Below are 23,482 nucleotides of genomic sequence, written 5' to 3' on the forward strand. Positions count from 1 at the left end.
ATATGGAACTTATAATATAAAAGTTATAAAAAGTATGGCTATACCCAATTTGTCTCTCGTAATTTTGTTTCTTCCTTACACATATTCTGATTCTTACTGTCGTTTTCTTCAAGATTCATAGGTAGGTTAATGCAAAACCGTGTTTCTTCATCAAAGTGGTCGCCTCAAATAATCACATTCTTCTCCAAGTATGGTCGGTTTGGAATGTATCCACGTGGCGGAACATCATTGGCTTCATGGGGGGAACGAATCTTGGTTTAACCAATAGAAACTGGTTTCAAATCTTTGTCTGGCGGCGCTTCTAACTGAATAAAACTGTCTCCTTTGTATCGTATCCCCACTTGCGAGAATCCTTTAGTTCCTTCGTGATTGCCGCTGATCAATATGCCATCATCTCAATTATTTCTTATATCTAATCTCTTTTCTGAAATAAAAATATTATACTTCATTTTGTATCATCTTCATTGTGTCGTCACAAGTGGCTCGAGTATGATCGTTTGATTGGTCATTAGTGTTAGTTTGTTCATCTTCCCCCATATATATCTGATCTTGTGTTCATAAGTTATGTCTCGGGAGTATGTTTTAATACCGCCCAAAACTATATTATAACCTTTTTTCAGTGTAAAAATATGAATCACTTAAACGAGGAGTCGAGGATGAGAGACAAGCTCGCTCGTTCACGAGCATGTGGCTCTAGATGGATATGAAACACATGATATAGTGACGCAAACACAAACACAAACACGAGCACAAACGCACACATTAATTAGATTCATATGCAAGTTCATACATAGATAAATTAAAGGCATAGATATATAAAACCAAAATTTGTTTAAAGGTATAGAGATGAAGAATAAAGGTCCACATGGTAGATCATGTGGGTCCAGCTTGTAAGCATGTGAAGAAATCCTTGGAGGCATAGATGGGCCAACCCCAGCATCACTTCTCAGCTTTTCTCATCATCATCATACACTTTTCTGTCATTATGCAAATTCCATATTCTAGATCTATATCTAATTAATCACACATATAATAAGCATTAGCATATATAACACATGTATATAACAAATTGTACATACCCTTCTTTACACTTTTCCCTCACATGAATCCATCTTTTTGTTCTTTACTTTTATTTATTTCTCTTTCACACACATCTATAAGTTAATGTACTCCAAATATCTTTACCAAATAAATGTATCTTAAATTCCCAAGTTGAGAACATGAACTATTTGAATATAGTTTCAAAGAAAGTATTTAGAAAAAATATATAATATGTAAGACAAAAACCCAAACTTCTGTCTCTTTGTTTATGCTAAGCTAATTTAAATTTTTAAAGTGTTATTAACATTTCAGAGTCTAGTGCATGTTTATTTTCTCCTAGAAAAGATGAGTGACAAAAATACCAAAAGAGAAAGGTACATCTGTAAAATTGATAAAGAGTTAAGAAGGAAAAAATGTTTAAATCATAAACTTAATCGCATACACAACTTAGCTTCAATAAATTTTTGAAAATTGTCAAAACTCAAAAATGGGGAGAAGAGGTTAAACTTGGTTTAACCGGTTCGTTCATTATACTTCCGGGTTAGCATTTTGAGCGGTTCTTTTCCGGTAACCAAACCGGATAGACATTCGAGTTATTGTTCAACCGGTTTCACCGTCAAACGACGTCGTTGTCACAGTACTGTCCCTCACAAAAACCTCACAAAACCTCTCTTTCGTTCTCGTCTCCTCCAGAACCAGTACAACCATGGTCGACGGCGAAGTTGAAATCCTTCGCGGTTACGAGCTCCGTCTCCTCCGGTGCACTGTATCCTTTCCACAGACAGGTTCTCCTCTCGAATCCCAGCCGCTCGATGGAACTCAATCCGGAACCCATCCACACGACTCTCTTATAACGTCTCTTTTGTCTTCAATCGAGGCTGGAGACTATCTTGGAGCTCTATCCTCCGACGCTACTAAGCTAATACTCGGAGATTCCGAGTTAAACTTGGTTGATACGGTTGATTCCGCCGAGCAAGTTTACTCCGAGCTTCTCGACAAGGTCGAATCGTTCGTGGTGAACGATTCTTCAGATGAAATCGATAAGGCTCGCCGTGCTGTTCTGGTGATGTGCTTAGCAATCGCTACTGCTTTGTGGTTCACCCGTTGCAATCTGACTGGGTAAGTCACCGAGTTTAATTCTTCGTAATTTATGAACTTCCAGTGTTCTTCAAATTTCGGAATCTGGTTATATTCAAATTCTCATTGAGGCTTTTGATTGTTTTTAAACTGTTAGGTCAACGGAAGGATCAACGAAATGTTCGTTGCCCCTTAGAGTGTCAGAGAGTAAGGAATTAGTTGAGTGGGAGAACTGGGCTAAGATTCAGCTCATGTCTGTCGGTTCTGACTTGCTTGGGAAGTTTTCTAATCTCCAGGTACTCTCTTCGTGCTACTGCATTTTTCAATTTCATCAATTCGAGCTTTGTTGTTGTCCCAGTCTTTATTTGTGTTTCGGAGGGTGTTTGTTGGACGTTAATGTTTGAGAGGAATAAACCAAATGTATTATGCTTTAGATATGTCCACACAAGCTTGTTGTTTTTTCTTATCTTATAGTAGAATGATCTTGATATTTCCTGCTCTTTGGTCTGCATCAAGATGACTTTATCCTGGAAGGCTCTAAGCTGTGTTGTAGGCTTCTTAGCATTCATTTCTGTTTGCTAGTATGTGAATTAGCTTATATCTGTGTACATTATATATTAGTAGCTATCTGAAGTAGTACCGATCTGTCTTTGTTTGTACTTTGTAGTGAACTCTATGCAACCCAAACTACTTTTTTTTTCCTGCAGCATTTAGTTTTTGCTAGATTGCTCCTGTTCAAGTTGAAAGATTTGTTGTTTGAGATAACTTCAACTGAAACTTTTGAAGTAAGGAGTATTTCATGGTGGCTTGTCAGAGTTTTACTGATTCATCAAAGAGTTCTACAAGAGCGATCTTCATCTTTGTTTGAAATGTTGCAAGTTTACATGGCCGAAGCTATAGACCATTTTGGAGAATTGGAAAAAGTAAAAAGCTACTGGGGTGCCAATTTGCTAGAAGACGAAGCTTCATCCATCACGTCAACTATCCATCTGGAAGCATGTGTACTGCAATATATATATGGAAGGATTGATCCTTCACGGTAAGTTACCATTGAGACTTACATGTTTATAGCTTTTTGTCCTAGGATATTGACCAGATTACTTTGGTTTCGCCTGATTCCGTTTTTAAGAAAATAAGGAGAGGTTTGCGACTCATGTAGTTACGAAATTGAGCTGGTATAGCACATATGTATATAGTTGTTACTCCTCTCATTTCTGATAGCTATCACATACCATTCCATGACCTTTTATCTACTTGTCTGCTTTAGTATATTGGTCTTGATTCGGAGTAAAATTGTCAGGTTGCAGCTTGAATCTGCTAAAGCAGCAGCAAGCCTAGAGTTCTCTGTTACCGGGGCTCTTGGATTTCGTACTATTCACCAAGTAAGATATGAGATAAATTTTTCCTTTTTGATGTATTCGGCTATGTTATTCTAAATTCCTCTGATCTTGTTATAGGTAGATCCAAAGGCACAGATGGTATTGGTAGCCAATACTAGCTCATCCAATGGGGATGTGAGGTTGGCCTCTGAGAAAGCTGATGTTGGACCTTATGAAGCTTGGGGAGGTGAAGCACCTGAAGTATATATGACTCCCAAACTAGTGAACAACGAGAGTGAAGCTGGCAAAGATTCTGTGCCCTTGAAACCAGTTGAACAGGCATTGATTTTGGCCCAGTGCCTTCTAATTGAAAGGGGTAGTCGGCACGATGAGATGCAAAGTAAGTGAACTCGAAGTCAAGTGTATTTGCAATGTCTATTTCTCAAAAGTTTAATGCTTTATGGAGAGCTCAGGTGGAAAGATAGAGAAGAATATTAACACTTCTCCTACACAATTAAGCTACTAGGCATTTGTTGTAACTGCAATTAAAAAACTTAGAAAGGATCGTTACGGTGTTGCCAAATTACTACAGAGACCGTGAAGGAGAAGAAGCAATTGTCAACTAGTTTTACTCACTTGTGTTGAACGAAATTGTTTTACTCACTAGTTTTATTTATATATTCTAATACTTTTTTCTTCTGCAGGATGGGATATGGCTCCATATATTGAGGCAATAGATTCTCAAAAGTCAACATATTTTGTTGTAAGTTTCAAACTCTCAGTTAATTTATTCTTACAAAGTGACTGAGTTTAAATATTGATGTATGGATCTGTTGGTTTTTCATTTCGTCACAACTATGCAAGTAAAACAAACTGACTGACTTTTGTTCTTCGTACATGGGAATAGCTACGGTGTTTTTGTGACTTACTACGTGTTCGATGGGAATCAACTAGAGGTCGTACAAAGGGACGCGCCCTAGAGATGATGGATAAATTGGTATGTGTGAACAGCGCTCGTATTATCAATTTTGGTTTTCCTTTTTGATTGTATATCTCCCAGGCTGAAACACTCATATTGTAGTGTTATTTCATTCTGTCCCTAAGTATAGCTCTGATAATTTTCCTTTATCAGGTTGGAGCTATTAACAAGAGCGATCCTGGAGTATCAAACAGGATCCCTTTATGCTATGCTGTCCATCTTCCTACTATTCCTGCTCTGAGAAAGTAGGATATTCTCTTTACGTGCATGTATAGATATCCTTTTAGGGGTTTTCTGCGGTCTTATTCATTTATTTTCATCGTTCCATTTTGATTTTAACCACAGGGAATACGGTGAGCTTCTGGTGAGTTGCGGTTTGGTTGGGGAAGCAATCACCATATTTGAGAGCCTGGAATTGTGGGATAATCTAATCTACTGCTACTGGTATTTTTTTTTTTTTTTTAAATACTGCGTTGTGATGAATTCAGCTTCGCTTGTTTCCCCCTTCCCCTCTATGGTTTCTATCTTCTGTTGCAAAACTTATTACGTGACTTGAAATTCAGCCTTCTGGGAAAGAAATCAGCAGCTGTAGATCTCATCAATGCACGGCTTCTTGAACGGCCAAATGACCCAAGATTATGGTAATCTGTTATTTGGTGGTACCCTTAGTCTGTTCTTTTCTTGTTGTTTATATCTTAATTAATAAATCACTGTGAAGTGCCATAATTATCTGCTGTGAACGTACGCTTAATCTTATTATAAGCAGATATTTCTTTAAGCTTTGTATATACGAGAGAAAGTTATTATGGTATCCGATCGTTAAATTAAATGTGATGATAAATATTGGTTTCAGGTGTTCACTTGGTGATGTTACTATAAATGATTCCTGTTATGAAAAAGCCCTGGAAGTTTCAAATGATAAGTCAGTTCGTGCTAAGGTAGTTTGAGACAGAAAACTGAAAAATCTTTTATGTTCTTCTCTCTTAGTCCATGCTCTAATTATCTTCATCTTGCAGCGCGCTCTTGCTCGCAGCGCATACAATCGCGGTGATTTTGAGAAGTCAAAGATGCTGTGGTATGTTGAACAATTTGGATCTGTCTTTTTTTTTCTAAAACGGAACTGGATTTATGAATTTGGCCCTTCAGGCTGATTTACTTGTGAGACGTCTCATTTTTTTTCTTACTTTTAGGGAGGCTGCAATGGCCTTAAATTCTCTGTACCCAGATGGTTGGTTTGCTCTTGGTGCTGCTGCGTTGAAGGTATCTTACTTCATATTCTCCAATAGTTTAGTAGCAATATGTTTCCATTCCAATGTCATTAGATTGACTACATTGACATTCTTGTCATGTTGGCTGAGAGGTATACTAATTTAACATCTCCTACATGATACCATAGGCCAGGGATGTTCAGAAAGCACTGGATGCATTCACTTTTGCTGTTCAACTTGATCCCGACAATGGGGAGGCTTGGAACAACATTGCTTGTCTGTAAGCATTTCAGTTTCACTATTCTGCTCTGTTTGTTCTGAAATTACTGAGAAAATTAATTGTTTTCTTCACACATATCCTTACTATTTAACTTCACGACTCACTGCTCACCTGCTTTATGACATTTGTAATGGATGATGCTGAATGTGTAATAATCTGTGAGTGCAGGCATATGATAAAGAAAAAGAGCAAAGAATCATTCATTGCGTTCAAAGAAGCACTTAAATTCAAGTATCTCTCTATCCTTTACGGTTTGTTACTTGAGCTATGAAAATCAGAGTTAGTAACTGAAAAATATTGTGTCAACAGGCGAGATAGCTGGCAGATGTGGGAAAATTTCAGTCATGTCGCTATGGATGTGGGAAATATTGATCAGGTAAATGCAGCTATTAATTTATAACTTTAATATTCTACTCTTGTCTAAAAACAGCAACTGTCACTTCCCCGTATATTTGTTTTATTTTAGCTTAGGAGTTAAACAAATTGGCTTCATCTTTGTGTTTTTTTCTCTTCCAGGCCTTTGAAGCTATACAACAGATACTGAAAATGAGCAAAAACAAGAGGGTTGATGTTGTTTTATTGGACCGTATAATGACAGAGTTAGAAAAGAGGAATTCAGCATGTAAGTCATCATCTTCATCGACTGAAACCGAAGCTTCTTCAGATGAGTCAACAGAAACAAAACCATGTACTGCAACACCAGCTGAAACTCAACGCCAGCTAGAATTACTTGGGAAAGTTATTCAGCAGGTTAGCAAAACATTTCAACTAGTATTATCTCTGTATTGTCTCATTCTCCGAGTGATAACTCTTGAGGATGCATTTGATATGTAGCTTTGTATAGTCCCTTTATGTGATTCCTTCATTTGATTATTTCTTTTATAGATTGTCAAAACAGAAAGTACAGCAGAAATCTGGGGGTTATATGCAAGATGGAGTAGAATCAAAGGAGATCTTACGGTATGCAGCGAGGCACTGTTAAAGCAAGTGCGATCATATCAGGTATCTAATAATGACTGATGATTTACCAAAGCCACTCTTTTATCAGTGAGCAGTATTTGATGACATATCGATATCTCTGCCAGGGATCAGAAGTGTGGAAAGACAAAGAGCGTTTCAAGAAGTTTGCAAGAGCATCATTGGAACTTTGTAGAGTGTATATGGAGATCTCAGCTTCCATAGGAAGCAAACGAGAACTGTTTACTGCTGAGATGCATTTGAAGAACACAATCAAACAAGTAACAAACCAAACTTATCATTAATTAATCCCCACAATACTTACTAAGCTTTTTGATCAGAATCAATAAAAATGGCTGACATATGTATGTGTAGGCTACAGTGAGCTTCTTGGACAGTGAAGAATTGAAGGAACTTGAAAGTTGCCTTGAGGAGGTAAGAAATGTCATGCAGAAAAGTGAAGAAGAGTATAGAGATACAAAAACATGAAAGAAGAAAAGACTTGTCACTATCATCATAGATTAGCATTTGGTTTCTGGGTGTTGTAAAATTAAATCATTTCTGTTGTTTGGTTTATGGGTGTTGTAAAATTAATCATTTTTGTTGTTTGGGTTAAAGACATTGTTGAGATGATAACTTAATGTTTCTTTTTTTGCGATTATACGAGTTTTGAGTTTACATGTTTCTGAAATTCCTTTGGGGATGCAGAATTGCAGATTGCAGAAGCAGATGATAACTTTAATGGTTCATTCAAATTTGCCCAGAGAGGAAAACCCTTAAGTAACAAATGCAAAAATAGACCTTAATTATGGTCCAAGTAAGCGAAAGTAAAAATTATACTCATGTTCAGGAACACAATGTCCAAGTAAATTTGGAAAAGTTAGAGAAAAAGAAAATCAAATTTCTAAGAGATTTGTGCAAGCTTGTGTGATTATAGAAGATAATCACACCTCAATCTTATACAGCATCTCCTTGTTTCATGTCTGTTAAATCTGTAATCCTTATTGTTAAAAAGAGTTGAGAATCTCAAAATCATGGCGCAGCTGAAGATCAAGAAGTTGTTGGTTCTTGTGTTCAAAAAAGATGTCGTGCCGTTTTAACGTTTAGAAGATAAATATGCGTGCCGTTTATGATTGGCGGCTTTTTTTGCCAACTATAGGATGACAGGTCATAAAGAAATCAATTCTGACACGAAAAAAGGAAATAGAAAAAAAAAGAAGAGAACAAATCTTTTTGATCTGTGCGTATGGTTGTTGTGTCTCTTCTTCCTCGAATCTCGATCGTTACATCACCGGGTTCTAGCCTTCACGATGTGCTTTTGAGCATGAGATTTGGTTTGACGCGACATCTCCCTCTCAAACGATCTTTCTCCAATTATTCAATCACTTCCGTATCTCCAGAACAACAGCTCAAATCTCCGGTGACCATGGCGACGACCGAGAGCAAGAATCTTGTAGAAGCTTCCAAGGAGGAGACAAACAAGAAGGAGACAGAAGATAAGAAGGAGGTGGGAGTTTCGGTTCCTCCACCGCCAGAGAAACCAGAGCCTGGCGATTGTTGCGGTAGCGGTTGCGTCCGATGCGTTTGGGATGTTTATTACGATGAGCTCGAAGATTACAACAAGCAGCTTTCTGGAGAAACTAAATCAATTTGACTGATTTTTCCTCGCATTGTTAATGGAGAAATTAAACATTTGTCTTTGTCGATTTGATGATACAGTGCTTTTGTTGAACAACATTTTGGATCTCTCTATGAACTTGAGCTGATTTACTTGTGAATAGAAGAAAGTAGTGATTATTATATCGACCATAAATTGATTTCAATCAAATTTGCTCAGAGAGGAAACCGTCAAGTAACAAATGTAAAAGAGCTAACGAGTCAATCAAAATATTTCTACTTTCTTTTCTGTATTCTGTGTTCTTGCTTCTATCAGAAATAGAAGAAGTAGCTGTATACAACAAATCATTGATTCTTTCGGATTTGTAAGATGGAACGAGAAAGCAATTTGATTCAATTCACAGATGGATTGTAACTGCAGAGAACCTTACACTTCACCTTTGAGGAGCTTTCACAAGGACAGAGATATGGAGATAGAATTCTGGGTTCATCAAGTTATTTACCACCCACGAAAACGGTATCTCTAGCTTCATTTCTATCCCTTGTATCCTTACCAATTTGATTTCACCCATCTCCCTCGACCCATCTGCTTCTTCTGTATCATCTATGCTTCTTTCTTCACCACTCGTTTGCGCTCTGTCTCCCATAAACTCAGGGAGGAGACTTTTAATGGCGTCACGTAACGTAAAGCATTTCCCTGTTAGATGATGGAAGAAATCAGTTATCTCACACAAAGAGAGACTCAACAACAGTTGGATTCACTCTACATAACACCTTTGGGTTCTTTTCAATGAACAAGGTAATAACAACAATGTGGATCATTAAGATGAAATTCTTACCTTCTTCTTTGAGGAACTCAACAGGGCGATTAAGGTACGAGATGTCATCCCAGGTATCGATCTCCGGTACATCTTCAAGATTCTCGAAATCTTTATTTAGACTTCGAACATACAACCGAACAGGAATTCTTGCTGAAAAAAAGGATTTTACATTAAATCAGGACGCTAGTACTTTGTATCATGTTTGCCATCACTGCAATAGATGCAACAATTTGTGAAAAGTCATTATTCTTTTCCTGTTAAGTTGTTGCTGTTTATAGGATTTATCAGAAAAGGGAAAACTACTACTTACAAGCAGTGTTTTTACTAGGTCCTCTGCATAAAAATATACCAGTCCCATCTTGTGATACTACTTTTCCAAATATGGGAAAATTTGACAAGGTGTAACTGTCTCAGCTGAGTATATAGTTGGCAAACCTGTCTTAACTTGTCCAGCCACCTCCGTCTCAGGCACAACTTGTTGAGATTGTGGAGATGACAAACTTGTTTTCCTTGAAAACTCATCTTCGACTGTTCCCATTTTAAGCTTGGGTGATAATCTTGTATAGGCATCAAGATCACCTGCCAAACCATCAGTTTTCAAACTCGTTACTAAATCAGTCATGGATATCCAACGGTTATACCATGGTTGATGCAAATAGTGACATTGGCAATGCTGAACGCAAAAACTACACCTACATCGAGTGGCAACTAGAGTTACGACCAGAAGAAGTGGTGTAACAAAAAGGATAAGGGATTTGTGACTGCTAGTAATTGATATGCCTAACATCGTCCACTCGTACCGTTCATGACAGAGGTCCATAGATCCTCTTGATCACTCTGAGACATGTTCATAACATTCTTGCAATTTCCATTGATGATATATTGTGCCTGCAGGATAAGCGGATAACAGTATCTCACATATGTCAAAACGTCTTATCATTTATCCTTTTTCTTTACTTGGGGCATGGAGCATTGTAAAAATATAACACAAGAGAAGCCTATGTATTACGTTAGATAATGGCAAACCAATTGCAGCAAAACTAACAAATTACTAACAATACTATTTGCGGATATACGCAGCTACACCTATATAGACAATACATCATCAATATGTTGAAGAAAACCACTCTTATAACAAAAGAGAAACACTCCCAAAGGTAACAAATATTTCACTGTTCTACGATGTGAAATCCAATAGAACAGTATTTATAGTCTATTCGAAAATAATTTGAACATAGACTTTCACTTAAAATGATAAGAAAGTCATAAACTTTGAAGAAATTTTCACTAACCTCTTTCAAAGAATTAACAAAGTTCCATTTTACAGAATCTTCTCCTTCACATGGTATCAGTATGTTGCAAGGATATCCTCTAAAGTGTATCTGCAAGCAAAATTTTCAGAAAAGCTCAAGAAATGCAAAGATATAAGGAGGTAAGCTTTGTGCAATTAGCTAGTCAAGAGGGACACTGGTGAAAGATCTTGTTAATAACATACTTACGAGTGTCAGCTTACAAGAATAAGAGAATGACATAGTGGATCATTAACATTGTCCACTTAAGCTTAGATTACAAGAATATTTTTCCCTCAGGCTTACTTAAGATCCTAATACAAAGTTCAATCTGAAAAATTACCGTGAGATTCCATGGTCTTTCGGGTTCTGCACAAAGGAGATCGAAAAGAACACCTGTTGGTATATACCTGCAACCAAAGAAGATTCACACTCTCACATAACATATCACAAAAAACAAACACTTACTCCCATTATACTAAGAGATGAAACAATGGCGTACCATTTTAGAGGAAATCCTTTGTAATCAAACCAAATTGAATCTTCACCAGGAGGAAGTGAATCCTTGAAATAAGGCTTTATAAGAGGAATCAACAGAGGCAAATATCCTATTCTTGGTGCTAACACCTGATAATGCGTGCCAAACAAATAGCAAATTCAGAAGTATGATCTTATCTCGACCCAGTTACACAAATTTCGTCTAAATTCTTCCTCGTTTCAATCAATTTGATGGTCAAAAATCGTATGATTCAATACGAAATGGAAACGAAACCCCTAAAACCCGAAATCGATCATGATCCAACACCAAAGACCACAGATTTGCACCACCGATTTGAAAACCAGACATGAGAAAAAAAGCTTGGAGAAGAAAGGTGATTTACAAGAGCAGGAGGAGGAGCAGGGTGAGAAGCGACGTCGGATTTGTGGAGATGAATCTGCAGAGGAATTGCTCCTTCCCATACATACTTGACCGCTTCCTTCGCCATTCTCTTCCCCGTCACACCTTCTCACGCTCGCTCGCTTCACAAAAAAAACTCAGCTTTCAAAACGACGCTGTTTCTGTATGACGTCATCTTCTCTTGCGTCTTTATGTGGTATTAATAAGGCGTACGTTAGACACTGCTTAATCTGTTGGTGGCTAACGTGAAAGGGTGTTAACCGGTCTAATTTGGTCTGGTCAAATTCTATCAAAATTTCAGGTTAGAGTTGGTTTCCGAATCGGTTCGGTTATTTGTTGGGTTTGAACTTTGAACACACACTTGTTCAGTTGGTGGTAACCTCACTGTTTTTCTTCTTTGCCTTCATTTCAAAGCAAACTCTTTACCAAACCTAATTTAATCGGAGATATTGAAGAGAGACACCTGAAACTTGCTTTTGTTGAACCATCAATTAAGAAAGATCTCATAATCATTAGATTTAACTGTATAAATTGTACACGAGTTTTACAGTTACAAACTTTTGCAGAAAATTTTAGCCTAGAGAACAAACACCTCAAGAGAAAACAATGAAACAACAACAAAAATTACATTGATGAAAACTTAGAAAGTCGAATGAATAGTAAATTTAAAGTCTCTTCTTTAGGGTACGTAAGAAAATGTGTTATAAGTGGAGATGAATCTCATGCTCTTCTTCTTCTGTTACCATCTTTCTCTTCTTGTATGGACCAAATCCTCTTGAATTTGACTCGGAGTTTGTTCTTCTGAGCTCAGAAAATGCAGACCTCTCACTTGGTTTAAACTCCCATTGACATAGCATTGTTTCGGGTTCTGTGGTCTTTTCCGTGTGTCCCGTATCATCCACCGAACCAGTGTTTGATCCAGTCGATGATCCTTCGTTTTGGACAGCCTTTCCTGAATCCAAACATCTATTTTCCACATCTTCTTGCTTAAGAGGGACTTGTATCCAGCAGCTCAAGAGTTCTTCTTGTGAGTTTCTTATTATGGGTAGTGTCTTGGATGATGAGAGTTTCCGTGGTAATGGCTGAATTGGGGATTTACAATATGTTGAAGTTGTTAGAGAAGAGGACATGCCTGAATCAGATACCAAAACTGTCTTCCCAAAGAGTTTAAGACTTTGCTTCGTTGGTTCCTTGATCGAGCTCTCCCTGTTTAAGAGTCTCTCACTAGGAAACAACTCCAGCTTCTGTACAAATTGATTAAACCAAGAATATTAAGCATTAAGCATCTAACAGCAGGTATTGCTGTTAAGTATAAATTCGGTTTTGTTTATGTCAAGTACCAGAGTCTCAAGCTCTTCAGGTGCATTTGCAGTGGTTGTAAGAGCAGCTGGTGGTGATGCAGAAGAAACTGGGGACAAGCTTCGATTGGGTGAACTCGAATCAAGGGAACACAATGCTTCTGATCCAACAGTGGACAACACAGAGGTTGGAGATTGAGTATCACGTTCTGAGGGAGAAACCGATCTACTTGTTTGATCTGCCTCGTTCCCAAACTTACGAGGGTACGGATGCGCTGGCTTTCTCTTGGGACGAGGAGGAGGTATTACAATCGGCTCTACTGAGCTCCCATCACCTCCAGTTGCTTCTCGAGCAACCTGTGTGAATACAACAGAACAAAGCCAAGTCAGAACACAAGTCTCCAAACAATGTATGTATAATGATTCCTTATTTATGCAGAACTTAGGTTTGCTACAGAGATTAGACTGATACTTTCTTTGAACAAGGGTAAAGATATAATAGCAAATAAGTGTATAAACCTTAGAGAAAAACTTCTGAGCATGGCTTCGAATCTGAACTGCGGTCTTTGAGCCCACATGTTCTGTTAGTGAAACAAACATATATTTTTGAGGGTCCAGGTAAGGCCATAACTCAGTAGCAAGAGATATTACTAAATCATTAATTTACCTTCTATTCGTCTCCAAGCTCGCCCGTATAATTTCAAGGCTTCAACAAACTTCTTGTGCTCTTCATCTGTCCATCTCTCTCTCTCTTTTGTTATCGTGTATGGCTTCCGTACCTAAGTAAGAAAAGATGAACTGAGCCACAGATCTTCACTTTACATAACAATATTTGACATTTGATGTTAAAAGAAACAAACCTTGGGTGCATAGTCATTTCCCCCAAAACTTTGGTCATTGAATTGTATCTGCTTGTCTGCAGTTTCTTCATCTCTATTCCTCAAAGAAGCGTTGGTACCCTAAAGCCATCATCAAGCAAAACGACTTTAGGAAACATCATTTTAAGGACTATGACACAAAGTGGCATTGGATTATTTACTTTCTTCTTCAGTTTCTCAATGAACATTCATTCACAAAGTCCAACTAATTAAACTCGATTTACATATCCTAATCACAAAATTCCAACACAGTCGATTCCATCTCAAGGATTCAAATGAATGTAGTTGCAACACACAAATCTAGAGAGAACTTATAGCTCAAAAGAAACAAGAGTCTGCAAATGAATTGCAACGAACTTGCTTTAACTCTAAGCTTTATTACTTAAATGTCCGTATACAGTATTTTAAACTCATAGATTCATTTGAGACCAGACCTGAATAAAGCAGAAACAAAACAAAAAAAGTGGATAAAAATCAAATTTTGAGACCAGACCTGAACATTTGCAGTCAACGGAGACGACGCCATAACTTCCCGGATTAAGATCTCGGCGGAGGAAAACAAAAAAAAACTCGAAAGGTGTGGAACACAGAAAAGGAAACACCAAGATAAATTCGCGAATCTAGACTTGAAAAAATCAGCTTAATTTCCTCTGTTCTCCGTCTGTTTCTATAGATCCCATAAATTGATTCGGTTTACTTAGGCAACAACAAACGATTTGCTTCTGAAATCAGAACCAATCTAAGCTTCCACCTTCCGGAAAAAAAACTTCCAGCAAACCAGAGATTTCTTATGTTCGATAAAGGAAAAGAGAAAAAAACTCTCGCTGGAAATCTTGCCGCAAATAAGGATAAGAAGAAGGTCGGAAATGAAACTCTCAGAGAAACTCCGAGAAGTTTTGGTAGCCGGAGTAAAGAAAAAGACAAGCTTTCTGATTCGGCGGAAGAAGAAGAAAACAGAGAGAAAGAAGAAGAAGAGAAGAGTTTGGGGTCTGTGAAGGAGGAAGAAGGGAATTAGGGGGGTGAGAAAATAGGGAAGACAAAAAGGAGGGTGATGCCACGTCAGCTTCTGCTATGTGCGCTTTTTCCCAATTTTTAAAAAATAAAAATAATAATTCTTATTGGTTTTCCATGGAACGCTCGAGAAACAGATGGAAAATCTTGTGGCTCACGTTCAATGTCCATCTTTGCCACGTGTCGCTCTTTCTCATATTCTTCATCTTCTTTTTTTGCAACAAAATTTGTACTAGATTTATTCATTTATCTCTTTGAAAAATCAAATATTTAATTTTTTAAAATGAATCTACTTGTTTTAAAACAGTTAGATTTGGTACTTCGATTATCACTGTATGTATTTATTTAATTCCCCTACTTTTCCTTTCCTTTTTTGACATCATTTCAATTGGATAATCTTTTAATATAAAATATCAGGAAATATAATATTTATGTAACAAAAAAGATTTTGCTGGACGGAGAAATGTGAGCCACCAGAAGATACTTTTAAAGGAAAATATGGAAAGGCGTACTCTCGAGAGTATGACTTCTTAGCTTACTCGCTTTTCATTGGTTCCACTACATGAGATAAAAATGTAAATTTGCGGGATAAATTCATTTTCTTTTCTTAACTATATCTCTATTGATCCATATATGGGTGGACATATTCCAAAATTTATGATTGGTTCTTTGGATCCGGATCCATAGGATTTGTTTGCGGAACCATCCAAATCCATATCTATCAAAAATACTTCAAAATAATTAAAACAGTAATATATAAAACTATAATAAATAAAAAGTTAAAAATATATTTTGATTTATTTACATAAACTCTTTATGAAAATATTTATTAGGGTATTTTAAAAAGCTACATATGAAAACATATCCGAAGTGGATATCTTAATCAAAATCAAATTATTCGAATTCGAAAACTCTTAACATTTTATTTTTGGACCAGATCAGAAGATTTTATTATACACTTTGTCCAATCTTAGAAAACATAGTCTATCCATTTTTTATTTTGTGGGGTTCTACTCTTTTTTCTCCATTCTTCCATATATGAACACAATATTTGATAGTAAATTTATATATAAATTATAACCATCATAATATCTAAATTCAGATTTTAAAAAAGATTTCTGTCTAAACACATTTTTGCAGGACACTAAAATGGTTTATTTTATGAAATGAGATCCACAAAATGGGTTATTCAAATTTGGACTGATATTAAGATTTGTTGATGATGCTTCTATACTAGCAATAGCAAGCCTCATACAAATGCAATTGATAACGTATCCTACCATGATTCCGATATACATATAAAATTTGGACCTCTAAATTTTCCTATATTCTTTTTCATGTCAAACTTATATGTTTAGTTGGGAAAAATATTGCACAGAATTTTACATAGTTGAAATGGTTTTGAATCACAATCTAAATAAATGAAATTCCAAAATCAAGTGAAAGTAGAATGAGATACTATTTTTGGTTCTTTTTCGTTTTGTCGTTGTCTTTGTTTCATATTTTACGAAAAAACGAAAACCATAAGTTAAATATCTTCTGCCTCTATATAAAAACATGGTGGGGGTCTATCCATAACGTAAGTCTACGTATACATACCATATAATATAATATATACAGATACGAATCTATCTATGATATTTATAATTAGTTTCAACTTTCTCGAATTAATATGATTATCCATCGTCCAGGTCGTCATCAATTTTCACAAATGTGTAGATATTTTATTGAAATCATTGTTAAGCACATAATTTAATATACTCCTCAAATTGTAAAAGTCATCCTCGGTGGAAGTGAAAGTAATTACACTTTAATTTATAATATAGTACTAATACTAATAATTAGTGAATGTCAGTGCACTTTTCTCCATGTCACTGATTCTTATTTTAGCCGTCTGTTCTACAGAAACTTGACATGTGGAATGACGAGAAGGAGGGTTCTAGCCACTAGTTTTCTTTTTATTTGTTTCTTATTCATTTTATTCACGTTCACTGATAATACAACAAAATTTCTCAGCCACAAGAATTCCTTCTCGTTCTTTACTTAGGGTTTCAAATATCAGAAAGTGGTTGGTGTGTGGCTGTTGTCTACTTAGAGTATTTGTTTTTGTCATCTCTTATAAAAATATTTGTTATTACCATATTTTCTAATGCAATAAAATCCAAACCTGTAGTGGAAATCACATTTATCTAATGTAACAATCATTAGTGAAAAGAAAATCCAAATTTTTTAAAAACAGATGAGAACATGTTCAAAAAATATTTAAGCGATTAGGATTTAGGAGGCGTAAGACGTGAAAAAGATAAAATAACAGATAACAATTCAGGTGTCGAAACGAAGTGTTAAAAAAACCTTTTAGGTCATTTGAGGAGTTTATGGTTAGGCTTGGTGGTGCTGGATGTTAGGTACTGGTCTACTGGATTGTGTGAAGTGACACGTGACAACCATTGTGATATTTTCCCTTTTCTTCACCACCATCCATTTATTTTTAAGCCAAAGTTTATATAATCTCAATTATATACATGTAATTATATATAGTTTTTTTTTGCCAAAATGTTTTCTTATTATTTGAGAAGAAACAAAAAGATTTGGTTTATTATAAATAAGATTTTTGTTTTTAAATGAAGCTGTCTATGTAATTTCAATTTTGTAAACACATGTTATTCATTCATTCTCAAATGTAACTTCAATGTTGTAGACATTTACAAGACATGTTATATTAATCATGTATTGCAAATAGATTTACATTAAGATAAGTATACAAATATTGTGATATCGATGTAACCTATTTTTTTGGATTGAGAACATTCAAATAAATAAATAAATAAATAAAATAGAAGAAATTAAACAAATATATATCACGGTTGTAATATTTTTGAAAGTGTTGATCATTTTTAAATAACCACAAAATACTATTGTTTTCCTATAACTCAAATCTGTTGGCCAATTCAACCTAATTAGAATTGCAAAATTTCACATGTAGCCATGTTAGTACAAATTCATTCGAAATGTGACTTTGGCATGAGTAGGAAAAAGATAAGAGATTTTACGAATCAATTATTTTAGTGAAGAGAAAAAGAATTGATGGGTGGGTCTACATATATAGTTTGGATAGATAATCCCTTTCTATAAGCTTCTACGTATGTTATGTGGTTCATATTTCTCGCCAACATGTTTTTGCCGCTTTATAGCCAAACGGGATAACAAAATAAATGAAGAAGCAGATATTCTTTTGAGATAAAGGTCTCTCTCTGACTTTGTGAAAATCAGTGTGAATGGTTCTATCTAACAAAAGAGATTGAAAAGATATGTGGTGTACAAAAAAGCCAGACCGGTGATCCTATTCATGGACCAACCGTATTAATTATGTCTCATTCATGATTATCTTCATATTTTCTTATCTTTTTGGATTTTGAGTTGTACAAGTGGTCAAACCATTTGGGACAATTGGCGCAATATGGTACAAGTACTATTGAATGAAACAAGTGGTTGGAACACAAAAACATATGATATTGATCACTAGTACATATTGATCATCATTGATATCTATATAACATTCCAACCAAGTACATCTTTAGATATTTATCTATATTAAATTTTTGTGGTTACTACTTGGAGTAAAAAATAAAGGAAAAGCCACAGAGAAATTGTGATCACAAGCAACAGATAACATCAACACAACCCATCTTTTCATCTATGATGTGATGAGCTTAAGACCAATAGCTAATTTTAAAATAATAATATTCAATAAAATTCTACATGCGGACGAAAAGAGTTCATTTCACCATTATCCAAAAAGGCATGAAAAACTTCTCATCAATTCAAAAAAAAAAAAATCAATGTAGAGAAAAAAAGGAAATAGTAAATTTGAAAACGTACTTTGGAGGGATTAAATTAAACTGCCAAAAACATATTCAACTCTCGTTATTCTTGTGTCTTTTCACATGAAAGAGGTTTCATATCAAAAGTGCTCTCATTTACAAGAGAAGTGAAAAACAGAAGAAGACGCATCAAAGTAAGTCTTTTAAGTTTTTTCACAGATCCTCTGGACCGTTGATGTCCTGTAAGAACAAAAAGCAAAAGCTGAGTCTAGCGCATTTCTACAATATCTCTCCTGGAATAAATTTGTGCCTAAAACACGTTAGTTACCTTATTCTCGAGCACGGCATTGTCAGGGATTTCAAGTTTAGTCCCGGCGTTTGCCTTTACTGTCACTTTGCCCTTGAGAACAACGCCGGAGCCAAACCAAACATCACCTGAGACCTTAAGACTATCGAGCTCAACTATACTCGGGATGGACTTGAACCGGCTAAGGAAACTCGCTACCTGTATAATTACCAAAATATAAACGAACAAAAAGAAAACAAGAAGCAATTAGAGTGAGATACTATCTTTCAGAGAGACCACTAGAGTTATTTTACCTTTTTGAATTCGGGTCCCAACTCGATCGCTGGGTTTGTGGGGTTTGTTCTAGCTTTGTTTCTTGTGACAAAGCCATCTACGAGTGTGTACAGATCCGACTGTGAAAAATGATTGAAAATTGTTAACTCTTTGTTGATCATTTAATGGATATATGGGGTTTTGCAGGGGGGAAGGAGTGTGTTTGGCTTACTTGAACAAGAAGCAAGTCTGAAGTTGCCTTCACTGGCAAGAACCGTGACCGAGGTACATTCACACCAATTGCATTATCAAAAAACTGTTTCAAATGGGCAAACAATAAAGGCAGTTAACTGTGTGTTTCTTTAAAACTGCGTTAATTAAAGATAGAGCGAAATGCATACCCTTATCGCAGCACCAGCTGCAGTTTCCAGCTGAAGAACTTTGACTCCGTCAACTTCCTGAGAAGAGTTAAGACTAATTATGCAGAACTGCAATAGACTAACTACGTCTTGTGGTATGATTGTAGATCTAGTACCTTCGGGTTTGGGATGATCTCCATTTTAAGTGCATCAGCTTCCACAAGCTTTTTGATGGCTTTCAAGTTCACCCATCTGTAAAAAATTAAACAGTTGAGTGTCCGCATATAAATTTGTAAGCTTCCATGTTTTGGGGACTAGAGAGCTACAGCTACTACTTACAGGTTGTTGGTGTTGAAAATCTTGAATTTCTCAATTGATTTGAATTCATTTACCTACGAGAAAGACAAGCAATGTAACGCTTAGCGACACGTAGTAGATAGAGTTAAGTAATTTTGTTTCATGCAAGGAGCAAAGAGAGCTACTGAAACAGAGCAAAGAGTGACTAACAGCTAGAAGAATTACAAACAAGCTCAAGACAAAAGAAATCTAAATAGAGACTAAAAAAGAAAAAAGAAAAAGAAGAGGTGTGGACTTACATGTTCATCAGGAACCTGAGCAATCTCCAAAAGCTGAGATACACAACAGAGGAAGTAAATTTAGAGGTCAATAAGACTGCTTACATTCTTCAATATCATAAGAAAAACGAAAAAGTGAGAAAATCAGGAGTTGCAAAGAGACAATAATATATATCTCCACATATTTAATTAGGACACGTATAATAAGAAGAGACATTGCAGAATGCACAGACAATCTTTAACATGTAATAACACCAAGTTTACCTGTACTTTTCCTTCGTAAGAAATGAGAGTTCCTCCCTTTACATCAGCTAGTGTTTTGGGTGTAACCTCCATACAGTACTCATTTTTGTTCTGGATCAGGTGCTTCAAGATTTCTGAAACAGCATGGAGTGAAGGGCAGAAAAAAATTAGTCTCTGATTGAATGTTATTATCCTGATTGCAACTAAAGCAAAAGTAATAAAAGAGAAAAGATAACTAAGAAGGATATATACTTAAGTCAACGATTGCGCCCAAGTTGTCTGAGTTGGCGATGAACACATACTCCTTACCCTGAATAGTGTGAGAAACTCAGAATCAGAATTAAAATGGCAAACGTTGAAAGACACAAACATGAACGATACATTCTGGAGACAAGAAAACATTAATAGGTTACATCAAAGAAAGAACCTGTGATAAGAACGCATCAAGCTTGCCACTGTTCATGAGAGATGGGAATACATCACCGTGACCGGGAGGATACCTTCACAAATTCATCTTTTATAAGTGGTGCAATCTGATAGATAACACAGAAGGATGTACAAATGCAAATGGAATCTCAATGTAAATGCACTTTGACTGGAAACCATACCATCCATCCTTGTCAGTCTTTCCTTTGCTTGGCCACGGCACAAACTCATCAGCAACAACACGAGGATACTTGCTCTACATAAAAGTCAATATGATTAGTTCCATACTTGCTCTACTCTGGATCGTCCAAATAAATGAGCTTTTAATTTCTTAACTTGTTATGGCATTGCCATGAAATACCTGATTAAAAGTGTGAATATCAACATTTGACTTGGTGTATTTTTCCACAATCTGAACAAAGACAAAAATCAGTAAGCCTAAAAGTATAAGATACATGTAGTACAAAAAAGATGTGATCCTCAGTGAAATAGACGTACCTTTTGTGTGTCATCATGTGTATTGAATGAGTTCATAAGAACCAAAGGAACCTTGCAGTTATACTTGTTGTTGAGATTCTGTTGGAAAGTGCTATGTGAGGTTATGTGAAGGCATTAAGATTATAACAAAATAAATGAAAAACGAAGAACCTCAATCTGGATAACAATCAGGTCAAGAAATGTCAAACCATCACGAACTTCAATAACCGATCTGCACAAAAACAGGAAAAGAAAATGAAACCTGAAGAAAGAATATACCGCATAACGCATCAGGGAAACGTGATACAGAAACCTCTAGAAGATTTACATGCAATCGAAGATGGTGAACATACTAACCCAAGCTGTGAACATGAAATGTAAGTTCTATTACCCCTGAAGTCGAAACTACTACCACACCCCTGCCATTGTCAATGCTAACAGATAATGGTTTATTACTAGGACATTAAGTCTGCTACCGCTGTCAATAAATCCTATAGACCAAGAAAGATAGATCTTCAGGCTGAGGAAAGATACTCAGAATTTAAACATCAACTTTGCCATCTCAAAGAGACTAGAGAAACTAACTCCTAAGCAAGAATAAACGAAAACTGAATTGGATACTACTGATAGTAACACAAGATTAGAGGGCTTACTTTGGACCAGTGCATCCCATTGTGGTTCCCAAACCTCCATTAAGCTTCAGCACAACAAGCTTGTCCAACAGATATTTGGTCTCGGAAGCATCTTCAATACGATAAAACAGAACAAAATAATAATTCTTTAATGGTATGTAGAAAATGATCCAATGTAAAACTAGCATACAGAGAAATAACAGATTTGTATCATTCAGAAAAATAAAATTACCTTCAGAGACGTTAGCCATTTTATCATAAGGAACAACAATTTCATCAGTAGGTGTCTGGATCTTGCTCCATTCAATGTGCTGGGCTTCACCACTTCAAATTCACAAAACATTACAGAATTTAGAACTAATTGGTCATCTAAATGTAAACAACCTAATTTTCTAGATCTGACAACAGATCCGATTATCAGTCATTAGTAGATCGTTTCAAAACTCAGAACAAGGTCCAAGAACAGAGCAAACAAACACTAACTGGTAAACTCAAAACTCAAATTCAGAAAATCTATGACAAACTAAGAGCACACGAAAAAACTTTAAAGGCCAGAAATTATTTGAGATTCAAGATAACAGCAGTCAAAATTCGATCAATACACATCCGAAGCGGACGTACGAACCTGAGGTAACGTGAAACGAGGTTGATGAATCCACTCTTCTCATTCTCGCTGAAACAGAAGGAAACAAATCAGTCTAAACGATGAATAAGATTTACCAGATCCAGAATCTGAGACGAAAGCTAATCGAGAGAGCGTAAAACCTCATCTCAGTAAGTCCATCGACGGCGGATTTGAGCTGAGGGAGCTTCTCGGTTGCGGTGGCAGCCATGGATGATTTCAATCCGAGAGAAATTAAAACGCAGGAGAGAAAGATTGAGATTTGAGCAATATTGAAAAATGGAGAGTGTTCTAGAGTTAAAGCGGTGGGGTATTTATAGTGGAAGAAAGTTAGTGGTGACAAATGGATGGTTACCAAAAATATGTCCGTTGTCTTCTCTTTACCAATTGAAAGAAAATTCAGATATCTGTCACACCCTCTCGCGCAATCGCATGCAAACTTTACTACTGTACCGTTCGGTTTAGTATTTTAACCATGTGAATCGATTTTTCTAATGAAAAATGTAAACTGAATTTAAACTAAACCGATAAAAACCCGAATTGTATACCCGCTAAAAACCAGTTTTAACTACAATTTCAACATAACCGATCGAAGACACCCTAGTCCAGTTATTATATCATCATATGATGGTGGAAAAACGAGTACCACGTCTTGTAGGTAAGCTTAGCTATCCATTTTCGATGGTGCAGTTTTCTCGTGCGAGAAAAGATATTTGGGTTTATTGGCAAACTAGACACTTTTTCAAAAGTTATTTGAGAAGTAGGTAGTTCTTTTAGATATTAGAGAAATAGGTATTTTTTTTTCTTTTGTGGGATAGAAAATATGTGAGATAGAAGGTACATAACTAAAAAAACAAAATAAATGTTAAATACAATTGTACCCTTTTGTTTTGTAAGAAAGAACTTTTGGTGTAGGCCCAAATCTTTTAGAGATAATGGGTCAAATACTATTTTCATAGCCTAATTAATTTGACTTATGTTATTTGGCCCAAAAAAAATTCCAATCGTTTTCGTTTTTCAATCTATTTCTTCAGACGGTTAAACTTAACATTATATCATTTTTGTCGATTAAAACGAAATTTAGGAAAATTCTAT

The 23,482-nt window shown here is 36.0% G+C and overlaps 6 protein-coding genes and 1 long non-coding RNA gene across 14 annotated transcripts; 3 read left to right on the forward strand and 4 right to left on the reverse strand.

The window, feature by feature from the left end:
* Positions 1-624: 624 nt before the first annotated feature.
* Positions 625-1,012, reverse strand: AT5G02685. The gene has a single exon (NR_142619.1). It is a non-coding gene; the product is annotated as an other RNA (long non-coding RNA).
* Positions 1,013-1,674: 662 nt separating this feature from the next.
* AT5G17270 (Protein prenylyltransferase superfamily protein) lies at positions 1,675-7,547 on the forward strand. Of its 2 annotated transcripts, NM_121733.3 has the most exons (20): positions 1,675-2,160; positions 2,276-2,414; positions 2,826-3,157; positions 3,419-3,500; positions 3,576-3,837; positions 4,142-4,200; positions 4,345-4,434; positions 4,570-4,661; positions 4,762-4,860; positions 4,980-5,057; positions 5,270-5,354; positions 5,433-5,491; positions 5,607-5,676; positions 5,813-5,904; positions 6,073-6,135; positions 6,214-6,280; positions 6,421-6,654; positions 6,790-6,906; positions 6,990-7,142; positions 7,237-7,547. In NM_121733.3, exons 1-20 carry the CDS (start codon positions 1,748-1,750, stop codon positions 7,348-7,350), a joined length of 2,700 nt encoding a protein of 899 aa, NP_197229.1. In that variant the 5' UTR covers positions 1,675-1,747; the 3' UTR covers positions 7,351-7,547. The 2 variants fall into 2 exon arrangements, with proteins under 2 accessions (NP_197229.1, NP_001331720.1); NM_001343487.1 differs by having other exon boundaries at positions 2,276-3,157.
* A 340-nt stretch (positions 7,548-7,887) lies between these two features.
* APG5 (autophagy protein Apg5 family) lies at positions 7,888-11,700 on the reverse strand. Its single transcript, NM_121735.5, has 8 exons — positions 11,470-11,700; positions 11,091-11,215; positions 10,932-10,998; positions 10,592-10,681; positions 10,100-10,187; positions 9,735-9,878; positions 9,318-9,449; positions 7,888-9,175 (listed from the first exon to the last, which is right to left on the reverse strand). The coding sequence occupies exons 1-8, from the start codon at positions 11,572-11,574 to the stop codon at positions 8,913-8,915; spliced, it is 1,014 nt and encodes a 337-aa protein (NP_197231.1). The 5' UTR covers positions 11,575-11,700; the 3' UTR covers positions 7,888-8,912.
* Positions 8,052-8,648, forward strand: AT5G17280 (oxidoreductase-like protein, amino-terminal protein). Its single transcript, NM_121734.3, has one exon. The coding sequence runs from the start codon at positions 8,108-8,110 to the stop codon at positions 8,513-8,515; it is 408 nt and encodes a 135-aa protein (NP_197230.1). The 5' UTR covers positions 8,052-8,107; the 3' UTR covers positions 8,516-8,648.
* A 277-nt stretch (positions 11,701-11,977) lies between the features above and the next one.
* On the reverse strand, positions 11,978-14,745 carry RVE1 (Homeodomain-like superfamily protein). Of its 2 annotated transcripts, NM_121736.3 has the most exons (6): positions 14,156-14,745; positions 13,645-13,743; positions 13,452-13,563; positions 13,304-13,365; positions 12,827-13,141; positions 11,979-12,730 (listed from the first exon to the last, which is right to left on the reverse strand). In NM_121736.3, the coding sequence occupies exons 1-6, from the start codon at positions 14,186-14,188 to the stop codon at positions 12,188-12,190; spliced, it is 1,164 nt and encodes a 387-aa protein (NP_568344.2). In that variant the 5' UTR covers positions 14,189-14,745; the 3' UTR covers positions 11,979-12,187. The 2 variants fall into 2 exon arrangements, with proteins under 2 accessions (NP_001332234.1, NP_568344.2); NM_001343488.1 differs by having other exon boundaries at positions 11,978-12,730; positions 13,304-13,563; positions 14,156-14,673.
* AT5G17305 (uncharacterized protein) lies at positions 14,453-14,677 on the forward strand (the record flags this gene model as incomplete). Its single annotated transcript, NM_001343489.1, has 1 exon — positions 14,453-14,677. The coding sequence occupies one exon, from the start codon at positions 14,453-14,455 to the stop codon at positions 14,675-14,677; it is 225 nt and encodes a 74-aa protein (NP_001332235.1).
* Positions 14,746-18,230: 3,485 nt separating the features above from the next.
* Positions 18,231-22,746, reverse strand: UGP2 (UDP-glucose pyrophosphorylase 2). 6 transcript variants are annotated; one of them, NM_121737.4, is made up of 19 exons: positions 22,531-22,746; positions 22,391-22,438; positions 21,998-22,089; positions 21,787-21,877; positions 21,305-21,365; positions 21,155-21,232; positions 21,018-21,068; positions 20,839-20,912; positions 20,658-20,730; positions 20,483-20,540; positions 20,252-20,364; positions 20,009-20,041; positions 19,752-19,804; positions 19,589-19,664; positions 19,455-19,511; positions 19,286-19,369; positions 19,095-19,193; positions 18,823-18,999; positions 18,231-18,734 (listed from the first exon to the last, which is right to left on the reverse strand). In NM_121737.4, the coding sequence occupies exons 1-19, from the start codon at positions 22,596-22,598 to the stop codon at positions 18,708-18,710; spliced, it is 1,413 nt and encodes a 470-aa protein (NP_197233.1). In that variant the 5' UTR covers positions 22,599-22,746; the 3' UTR covers positions 18,231-18,707. The 6 variants fall into 6 exon arrangements, with proteins under 6 accessions (NP_197233.1, NP_001330921.1, NP_001330920.1 ...); NM_001343492.1 differs by lacking the exons at positions 21,998-22,089; positions 22,391-22,438; positions 22,531-22,746 and having other exon boundaries at positions 18,400-18,734; positions 21,305-21,624; positions 21,787-21,810; NM_001343491.1 differs by lacking the exons at positions 21,998-22,089; positions 22,391-22,438; positions 22,531-22,746 and having other exon boundaries at positions 18,400-18,734; positions 21,491-21,809.
* Between the last annotated feature and the right edge of the window lie 736 nt (positions 22,747-23,482).

Source organism: Arabidopsis thaliana, chromosome 5 (genome assembly GCF_000001735.4).
Source record: "Arabidopsis thaliana chromosome 5, partial sequence".
Taxonomy (NCBI): Eukaryota; Viridiplantae; Streptophyta; class Magnoliopsida; order Brassicales; family Brassicaceae; genus Arabidopsis; species Arabidopsis thaliana.

Coding starts and splice junctions, on each gene's coding strand:
- AT5G17270 (NM_121733.3), top strand. CDS start 1,748: ATGGTCGACGGCGAAGTTGAAATCCTTCGCGGTTACGAGCTCCGTCTC. Junction 4,435..4,569: donor TAGAGATGATGGATAAATTG/GTATGTGTGAAC, acceptor TTCCTTTATCAG/GTTGGAGCTATTAACAAGAG. Junction 5,677..5,812: donor TTGGTGCTGCTGCGTTGAAG/GTATCTTACTTC, acceptor ATGATACCATAG/GCCAGGGATGTTCAGAAAGC.
- AT5G17280 (NM_121734.3), top strand. CDS start 8,108: ATGGTTGTTGTGTCTCTTCTTCCTCGAATCTCGATCGTTACATCACCG.
- APG5 (NM_121735.5), bottom strand. CDS start 11,574: ATGGCGAAGGAAGCGGTCAAGTATGTATGGGAAGGAGCAATTCCTCTG. Junction 10,999..11,090: donor AAAGGATTTCCTCTAAAATG/GTACGCCATTGT, acceptor CTTTGGTTGCAG/GTATATACCAACAGGTGTTC. Junction 10,682..10,931: donor AAAGACCATGGAATCTCACG/GTAATTTTTCAG, acceptor TTTTGCTTGCAG/ATACACTTTAGAGGATATCC.
- RVE1 (NM_121736.3), bottom strand. CDS start 14,188: ATGGCGTCGTCTCCGTTGACTGCAAATGTTCAG. Junction 13,366..13,451: donor AGCTTGGAGACGAATAGAAG/GTAAATTAATGA, acceptor TTTCACTAACAG/AACATGTGGGCTCAAAGACC. Junction 13,142..13,303: donor CTCAGAAGTTTTTCTCTAAG/GTTTATACACTT, acceptor GTATTCACACAG/GTTGCTCGAGAAGCAACTGG.
- UGP2 (NM_121737.4), bottom strand. CDS start 22,598: ATGGCTGCCACCGCAACCGAGAAGCTCCCTCAGCTCAAATCCGCCGTC. Junction 22,090..22,390: donor CTCGTTTCACGTTACCTCAG/GTTCGTACGTCC, acceptor GTGAATTTGAAG/TGGTGAAGCCCAGCACATTG. Junction 19,370..19,454: donor CAGCTGGTGCTGCGATAAGG/GTATGCATTTCG, acceptor CATTTGAAACAG/TTTTTTGATAATGCAATTGG.